At 39.1% G+C, this 9,167-nt stretch overlaps 2 protein-coding genes and 2 pseudogenes across 2 annotated transcripts; 3 read left to right on the top strand and 1 right to left on the bottom strand.

Moving 5' to 3' along the window:
• The first annotated feature begins 523 nt into the window (after positions 1 to 523).
• Positions 524 to 1,571, top strand: LOC130507058 (indole-3-acetic acid-amido synthetase GH3.15-like; annotated as a pseudogene).
• Positions 1,572 to 2,001: 430 nt separating this feature from the next.
• On the top strand, positions 2,002 to 4,455 carry LOC130507057 (cytochrome c biogenesis protein CCS1, chloroplastic-like; the record flags this gene model as incomplete). The annotated part of the gene is given in 8 exon segments (XM_057001767.1): positions 2,002 to 2,372; positions 2,450 to 2,669; positions 2,745 to 2,856; positions 2,938 to 3,210; positions 3,287 to 3,552; positions 3,642 to 3,798; positions 3,887 to 3,970; positions 4,069 to 4,455. Coding segments are annotated over 8 exon segments (1,587 nt in total). The 3' UTR covers positions 4,201 to 4,455.
• A 798-nt stretch (positions 4,456 to 5,253) lies between these two features.
• On the top strand, positions 5,254 to 6,202 carry LOC108819151 (uncharacterized; annotated as a pseudogene).
• Positions 6,203 to 6,567: 365 nt separating this feature from the next.
• On the bottom strand, positions 6,568 to 7,657 carry LOC108819152 (CASP-like protein 5C3). The gene is made up of 2 exons (XM_018592142.2): positions 7,350 to 7,657; positions 6,568 to 7,263 (listed from the first exon to the last, which is right to left on the bottom strand). Exons 1-2 carry the CDS (start codon positions 7,506 to 7,508, stop codon positions 7,072 to 7,074), a joined length of 351 nt encoding a protein of 116 aa, XP_018447644.1. The 5' UTR covers positions 7,509 to 7,657; the 3' UTR covers positions 6,568 to 7,071.
• Positions 7,658 to 9,167: the final 1,510 nt, after the last annotated feature.

The following is a 9,167-nucleotide window of genomic DNA, read 5'->3' as shown; positions in this document are numbered from 1 at the left end:
CAATAGAAAAATATGGATTTATTATCTTTCAAAATATTGATAGTAAACAATAAAAAAAAACAATAATGAGAAAACAATAAAAGCCCTTGCATGTAAACAGTAAACAGAAACAGTATTTTTTACTGTTTACATGCAAGGGCTTTTAGTGTTTTCTCGTTATTGTTATCTTTTTTACTGTTTACTATTAATATTTTGAAATTAAAAAAAATTAAAGGATATTATTCATTTCAATAAATTACTATAAATTAATAAGTAGACTAATGTCAAAAGTTTGGGTGGATTAAAAATAAAATATAAATATTTATGGATCATTATACTTTTTATTAATTGATTTGGTTAAAATGTTAACAAAATAAAAATTTTAGGAAGATTAAATAATTTAAAAATCTATGTTTATGCGTAAGATTTTTAGAATACTTCTTGAAAAGAGAAAAGAGACTATATTCTCCTTTATTGATATAGATAGATACTTACAAATGTATGTATCTAAATAGTGTATGTGATTGTAGGATCTACTAAATAGTGTAGAACCTTACCCAAAAATTCTAAAACATCATGGAAGGCTATAGTGAAGAGACTATGGCAAATGCAAAATGCATAGAAGTCGTTGTCACCGGGTCTATGTCACAGTATATACCAATGCTAGAGTTCTATGGTGGTGGTCTTCCTGTGATTTCATTATTTTACGGAAGCTCTGAATGTTTATTTTGGTCTCAATATAAATCCTCTGAGCAAGCCTTGTAATGTGTCTTACACCACCGTCCCAAGTATGGCTTACTTCGAGTTCTTAGAGGTCAAGAAAGATCAAGAAGCTGGTCATGATCCCTTAGTGAACCATGTGGTCGTCGATCTAGTAGATGTTAAAGTCGGCCATGACTATGAACATGTTGTCACAACTTTTTCAGGTATTTGCATTTAAATTATTTATTAGCGTGTGTCACAAGTTTATATGGTTTTTCATAAGATGTGTATTTAATGTACATGTTTGTATAGGTACTGTTTGGGAGATGTTTTACGAGTAACGGGTTTCTACAACAACGCGCCACAATTTCATTTCGTGGAAAGAAATAATGTTGTTCTGAGCATCGACATGGACAAGACCTACGAGGAGAGAATATCTCAAGTTACAAACGCGAAGCTCCTCCTCGAGCCGCATGACTTAGTGCTCATCGATTTCACTAGCCGTGTGGACTTCTCCTCGTATCGAGGACACTACGTGCTATATTGGGAACTCGGGAGTAAATTCAAAGACAAGAAGCTGGAGCCCAAGCGGGAAGTTATGGAGGAATGCTGCTTCACCGTTGAAGAGTCTCTACACTCGGTTTACAGAAAAAGACGTAAGAATGATAAGATCATTGGACCACTTGAGATTAAGGTTGTAAGGAGAGGTGCATTTGATGAGCTCATGAACTTCTTTGTGTCTCGAGGCACTTGAGTGAGTCAGTACAAGACGCCGAGATCGGTGAAGAATGAAGAAGCCTTGAAGATATTGGAGGCGGCCGTTATTTCCAAGTCTTGTAGCAAGAAAATTTCCGTCTTGAGAGCTACACGAACTGCAGACAAGTCGATAAAATCGCGTATAAATATCATATTTGAAATATGTAAAAGACAAGAAATCCATATTTTTCTATTGTTGTTGACAATATTTTAATAGAGAAGATAGCATTAGAATCCTAACAGTTAATCGTGTTCAGAGTGTTGGAAACAAGCTTGGACGACGGAGGAAATGCAAACACACCATCACTTCCGCCGGAATATTCCATCTCTTAGGTGTATTGTATACTTGTATTTATATGTAAATGTTTTCTTTGTTACTATGTAGTGAACCGAGAAAATAAACCGGGAATTAGATATTTATTATACCCGGTTTACCATAATCCGGTTCAAATAAAAAATATCTCATCTTCTTCTTCAAAAGAAAAACACAAGATAACAGAAGTGCCACCAAAGCTCAAATTTCATCCCCACACACAGCACATTACTTCAGGAATGTGGAGGAGGTTGAGCTAAAACCCCCAAATTCAAAAAAATGATCGTAACCCTAAACCCTAAGATTCTCCACTTCTCCAAACTCAATCCACGATCTCCTCTCTCCCGTCCTTCTCCACGCTTCCACAGAACTCGCACCATCTCCCTAACCACCAATTGCAAGCTTCAGAATCCTCAAGATGGCCGCATCACCAAAACAATCTCCCTTTCCGATTCCGCCCCGCCGGTTACGGAAGAGAGTTCCGGTGGTAACGGCGGCGGAGGAGGAGGAGGAGGAGGAGGAGGGTTTCTGAAGAGGCTACCGAGAAAGGTGTTGTCAGTTTTATCAAATCTCCCTCTTGCAATCACAGAGATGGCCACCATTGCTGCTCTCATGGCTCTCGGTAAGCTTCCAAGAGTTTTGAATTCAATTTGGGTTTGTAGGAAACTGATCAAAGTTTCCATCTTTTTTTCTTTTCAGGGACTGTGATTGAACAAGGGGAAACCCCTGAGTTCTATTTCGAGAAGTATCCAGAGGATAACCCTGTGTTGGGGTTCTTTACTTGGAGATGGATCTTCGCTCTTGGGTTGGATCATATGTACTCTGCTCCTATTTTTCTTGGGATGTTGGCTCTTTTAGCAGCTTCTCTTATGGCTTGTACTTATACCACTCAGATACCTCTTGTTAAGGTTGCAAGAAGGTCAGTGTCTTTTTTATCTCTTCCTTTTGTATAGTTATTACTTTAGTTTTGCTAAAGAAAAACATGAACTTTCAGATGGAGTTTTATGAAGTCAGATGAGGCTATCAAGAAGCAGGATTTTGCTGATACTCTTCAGAGAGCTTCGATTCAAGACTTGGGTGTGATTCTGATGGGTGATGGTTATGAGGTCAGGCGTTATTAGTTCTATCTTTTTTTTTTCAAGTGTTTTGATTGTCTTGTTCTCAGTTTGTTTGTTTGTTTTCTGTAGGTGTTTATGAAGGGTCCTTCACTGTATGCTTTTAAGGGTTTGGCTGGTAGATTTGCGCCTATTGGAGTACATATAGCAATGCTTTTGATCATGGTTGGTGGAACACTTAGTGCCACCGGGAGCTTTAGAGGCTCGGTCACTGTCCCTCAAGGGCTTAATTTTGTCATGGGAGATGTCTTGGCTCCAATTGGGTTTCTCTCTGTTCCAACTGATTCTTTTAATACCGAAGTTCATGTTAACAGATTCACCATGGACTATTACGATAGTGGAGAGGTGAGTTTTGTTTTGGTCTACTTTCTTTGGCCATTCACAGTTAAGTAAAGCTCTTTGTTTCATTGATTCTTTGTAGGTGTCACAGTTTCATTCTGATCTTTCACTACGTGACCTTAACGGGAAAGAAGTTCTGAGGAAGACGATTAGTGTCAATGACCCTTTGAGATACGGTGGGGTCACTATATACCAGACAGATTGGAGTTTCTCGGCTTTGCAGGTGACTAAGGATGGTGAAGGACCATTCAACTTGGCTATGGCACCTCTTAAGATCAATGGAGACAAGAAGTTATATGGGACCTTCTTACCAGTTGGTGATACTAATGCTCCCAATGTCAAAGGAATGTAAGAACCACTCTTTACAACTAAGTCAGTACAAGTTACATTGTGGTCAGGCTTTAACTTTGCTTTACTTGAGTTCTTTTTTCTTGCAGATCGATGCTTGCTAGGGATCTGCAGTCAATTGTTGTGTACGATTTGGAAGGAAAGTTCGCAGGAATAAGGAGACCAAACTCCAAGCTTCCCATTGAGATAGATGGTATGAAGATCGTGATTGAGGATGCAATAGGCAGTACCGGTCTTGAGTTAAAGGTACAGAGCTTTGGGTGGAAAGTTTATTGATGACACACAGTAAGAAGAAAGATGACATGTTTTCATGTTCTTTGTCTTGTTTGCTCAGACTGACCCAGGAGTACCAGTGGTGTATGCTGGTTTTGGTGCTCTAATGCTCACAACCTGTATCAGTTACTTATCTCATTCACAGGTAACAGTAACAAATATCTTTTTTATTCTATTTTGTTCCATTGGCATTTAAGTTCAACCTCTTTTGTTTCTTTTTTTGTGTGAAAACATCAAATGAAGATATGGGCACTGCAAAACGGAACAACATTGGTGGTGGGGGGAAGAACCAACAGAGCCAAGAACGAGTTCCCTGATGACATGAATCGTTTGCTAGATCAAGTTCCAGAGCTAATCAAGACTTCAGCTGATTAGTCTGAAGATAGACCAGTAAAGCTTTGTACAGAAAGGTATATAATTTTCAAGTAACGCACTTGAAGACTTGAGAGCGCATTCTACACATGTTTCTGATCATATGGGAAGAGAGGGGACCTTTTGAAACTTGAGAATTGATTTGTCTGTAGACTTTTGTATGAAGGTTTCTGATTCTACACAGTAAAGTTAGAATGTATAGGGTGGATACTATTTCGTTATTTCATTTGTGGATAAGGTTGTTTGTTCGTCAAGTTATTGATCTGTCTTAAGTACATGATAACACAGTTTCTGAAACCTAATGATCAAGTTCATCATCAAAAGATCAAATGCATGATCAGGGGATTGCGTCTAATGATTTTGCTTATAAAGAGAAGTCAGCATCTTCTCTTCTTAACCCATCATTGGTTGCTGCACCACCCCAATGGGACTTTTCTACATCTGGCCTTAGAGACAGTAGCAATTTTGCTAGAAGTTTAGGTCATCAACAACAAAGATTGCAATAAGTATTCAGAGACATGAGTAAATGACAACAAAAAGTGTATTATCCTCAGGAACATCAAGTTTACAACATTCCTTTTGCCAGAAATGCCTCCTGAATCTGAAGCTTCGAATAATCTGTTGCAGACCAATGCTTTCATGAAAATCTAGCCAAAACATAACTTGAGGAAGAAGCCAGTGACATAAGGTAGGGAGGAATTGGTTTCTCCGTATACAAATTGTTCTCTATCACTGTTCTTTATAGGCTTATAGCAACCTCAGTGGAATGTGCGAAGCCATCAAATAACATATGCTTTTGTGGATTCTCCAGAAGTCATCAATTTCTCAAAATCTGAAGGTTATTGCAGGTTTGGTTTCCGTTTGAAGATTAGAGTGAGAGAGTTGAGGATGAAAAAAAAAAAAAGAAAGCTTAGCTTCGGACCGTGTAACTGAAGATGAAAGCAAAACGGCGCCGTACAAGTTAAATGTGTTTAGCTCAAAGTCCCACATCGGAGAAACAAAACGTTTGCTTGTTGTATATATAAGTTTAGCTCACCTACATTGTACGTTGAGCTTGGTAACGCGGGCTTGTAATCCATGTGGAGACTATAAGGTGATGGAACATTGGGCCGATCTCTTTGGGCCGGGTTCGGATAGGCTATCTACTGGCCTGCCCGTTCCAAGTCGGGAGTTGACCGTTCGGACTCGAGCGAAGGCTTGCGGTTCGGACAGTCTTAGAGCGGAGGAGACTGCGTGAGGCTGGTTTCACAGAGCAGCGTCCACCTCCCGCTTTCGACGGTGGAAGGATAACGGGCCGGTGCCTACTGAGCCCACTATGACCCAATAAGCCGACTCCAATCGGACCATCACTTTTTGTATTTTAATTAAGTTAAATAAAGCCCATCATTACAAAACCCTAGACAAGACAAGAATCATTCCTTTCTTCTCCTCCGATCTCTGTTTGATTGTCAAGAACAATTTTTTTTTTGGTTCTGTTCATTTGGTTGGGTTGATTTTCGAGCAAGAATGAAACCAGTGATAGGCACAGTGGTCTCGAACAAGATGCAGAAATCAGTAGTCGTAGCCGTGGACAGACTGTTCCACAACAAGCTCTACAACCGCTACGTCAAACGCACTTCCAATTTCATGGCTCACGACGAGAAAGACTCCTGCAACATCGGCGATCGAGTAAATCCTCTCTCCTCTTTTCTTTCTTCTCCTCTTCCTTAGTGTCTTTGATTGTGAAAAATTGAAACTTTTTTTATGTCTTGGTTCATACATTAGGCTAAGAAAATTTGAAAATTGGGAACTTTGGTTTGGTTTTTGTGTAGGTAAAGTTAGATCCTTCGAGACCGTTGAGCAAGAATAAGCATTGGGTTGTTGCTGAGATCATTAAGAATAAGCATCTATTCTCCTCAAGCCGCAGCCGCTGCTATTGCTGCTTCTGCATCAACTTCCTCAGCATCCATTCCTGATTCTACTGCTCAGTCTCAGGCTCCTCCATCTTCTTCTTCTACTTCTTAAGGTGATTGAGATTAGTCCTTTGCTCTTCCTTTTAACTGTTTCAGACCTCTTCTACTGCATTTTTTTTTGAAACATGATAAAATGCTGAGCTGGTTTTGACTTGGAAGCTAGTTTTGTCTTGTCTTTATGTCTCTCTTTTTAGACATCTTGTGGATCTTAGTGGGTCATAAGTTCTATAAACATTGTTGTAAGAAAGTATGTATCTTGTTATTATTAGATACTTAAACCATTTGATCACGCTACGAAATGGAATTGGATTGAATTGATACGTCAGTACATTTTAGCTTATTTGTCTACCCCTCATATGAGCTTTGCTGGCTATTTTAGATTTTACATTATCTTCCCTTTTCATCTTGCTGCAGTTTTTTGTTAGGAGTCGGCAATCATAGAGAAGGGAGATGTGTGTCTCTGATACTGGATTTCCTGAGCTACTAAGGAAGACAGCTTTGTACCGATCAACATCATTCTCGATCTAAGTTTATTTTTCAGGATGATTGCGAGTCATTTGATGGTACTAATAGATAATGTAGTGAAAGTTTTATGAATAAGACTTAGTAAACTCTCAGTTCAGTTGGTGTGCTTTTAATATCTTGTTATGCCATTTTGGTACCTTATGTGCATGAATGAAACAGTGAGTGAACTTTGATGATGTAATGCTTCTTTATTCTACAAATGCACATAACTCTTCACATGTGTGTGGCCATTTCAATTTTGACCAAGTCAACTTGGAACATAAGCTTTAACACTCTCATTTTTGGTATATTCATATCAAGTGTCAATACAAAGATTTGAGTTTTCTATTGACATTTTTGTTTCTAGCTACCTATCTATTTTGTTTAGTCGTCTTTGTCATCTAATCTTTTTTTTAGATCAGAGAGAAGGAAGTAACCAGAGGTTGAAGAGAGAAGAAGAAAGAGACAAGAACCAAGTCAAGAAAGCTAATGTTGCTGCAAACTGGTATCTGTTGCAGACTGTTGGAGGGCAAACTGATTCGTCTGAACGAAGAAGATCTACAACACTAGCTGCTGATGAAGCTGAAGCCAAAGCTAGTACAGACACCACCTGCAAACACACAAAACAAAAAATAGTCAAAATATTGGAGACTGCTCTCTTAAATAAGCACTAGAAAATGTAAGTGTGTTTGTTACCCAATCACCAATTGAGATGGCGAGAAGGAGTCGTGGCTTTTGAAATGGTTGGTTGAGAAGAACGCAATAGATATCTACCATTGCTAGTGTCAAGTTCCATGGTATAGTTAAAGCCATGATCGTCACCAAGTAGCTTAAGATAAAAAGTACCCTTTTCATGCTCTTTGTCTTGTTTGCTCAGACTGACCCAGGAGTACCAGTGGTGTATGCTGGTTTTGGTGCTCTAATGCTCACAACCTGTATCAGTTACTTATCTCATTCACAGGTAACAGTAACAAATATCTTTCAACATCATTTTCTTATTCTATTTTATTCCATTGGCATTTAAGTTCAACATCATATGAAGATATGGGCACTGCAAAACGGAACAACATTGGTGGTGGGGGGAAGAACCAACAGGGCCAAGAACGAGTTCCCTGATGACATGAATCGTTTACTAGATCAAGTTCCAGAGCTAATCAAGACTATAGCTGATTAGTCTGAAGATAGACCAGTAAAGCTTGTACAGAAAGGTATATAATTTTCAAGTAACGCACTTGAAGACTTGAGAGCGCATTCTACACATGTTTCTGATCATATGGGAAGAGAGGGGAGCTTTTGAAACTTGAAACTTCAGAGTTGATTTGTCTGTAGACTTTTGTATGAAGGTTTCTGATTCTACACAGTAAAGTTAGAATGTATAGGGTTGATACTATTTTGTTATTTCATTTGTGGATAAGGTTGTTTGTTCGTCAAGTTATATGATCTCTCTTAAACTACATGATAACACAATTTCTGAAACCTAATGATCAACTTCATCATCAAAAGATCAAATGCATGATCAGCGGATTGCGTCTAATGATTTTGCTTATAAAGAGAAGTCAGTATCTTCTCTTTTTGACCCATCATTGGTTGCTGCACCACCCCAATGAGACTTTTATACATCTGGCCTTAGAAACAGTAGCAATATTGCTAGAAGTTTAGGTCATCAACAACAAAGATTGCAATTAAGTATTCAGAGACATGAGTAAATGACAACAAAAAGTGTATTATCCTCAGGAACATCAAGTTTACAACATTCCTTTTGCCAGAAATGCCTCCTGAATCTGAAGCTTCGAATAATCTGTTGCAGACCAATGCTTTCATGAAAATCTAGCCAAAACATAACTTGAGGAAGAAGCCAGTGACATAAGGTAGGGAGGAATTGGTTTCTCCGTATACAAATTGTTCTCTATCACTGTTCTTTATAGGGTTATAGCAACCTCAGTGGAATGTGCGAAGTCATCAAACAACATACGAATATGTTTTTGTGGATTCTCCAGAAGTCATCAATTTCAAAAAATCTGAATGTTATTGCAGGTTGGTTTCCGTTTGAAGATTAGAGTGAGAGAGTTGAGGATGAAAAGAAAAAAAGAAAGCTTAGCTTCAGACCGTGTAACTGAAGATGAAAGCAAAACGGTGCCGTATAAGTTAAATGTGTTTAGCTCAAAGTCCCACATCGGAGAAACAAGATGTTTGCTTGTTATATATATAAGTTTAGCTCACCTACAATGTACGTCGAGCTTGGTAACGCGGGCTTGTAATCCATGTGGAGACTATAAGGTGATGGGACATTGGGCCGATCTCTTTGGGCCGGGTTCGGTTAGGCTATCTACTGGCCTGCCCGTTCCAAGTCGGGAGTTGACTGTTCGTACTCGAGCGAAGGCTTGCGGTTCGGACAGTCCTTAGAGCGGAGGAGACTGCGTGAGGCTGGTTTCACAGAGCAGCGTCCACCTCCCGCTTTCGACGGTGGAAGGATAACGGGCCGGTGCCTACTGAGCCCACTATGACCCAATAAGC

This window comes from Raphanus sativus, unplaced genomic scaffold, assembly GCF_000801105.2.
Source record: "Raphanus sativus cultivar WK10039 unplaced genomic scaffold, ASM80110v3 Scaffold3952, whole genome shotgun sequence".
NCBI classification, from domain to species: domain Eukaryota; kingdom Viridiplantae; phylum Streptophyta; class Magnoliopsida; order Brassicales; family Brassicaceae; genus Raphanus; species Raphanus sativus.
Note: the sequence above shows the minus strand (reverse complement) of the source record. Positions and strands in the feature narration are given on the sequence as shown.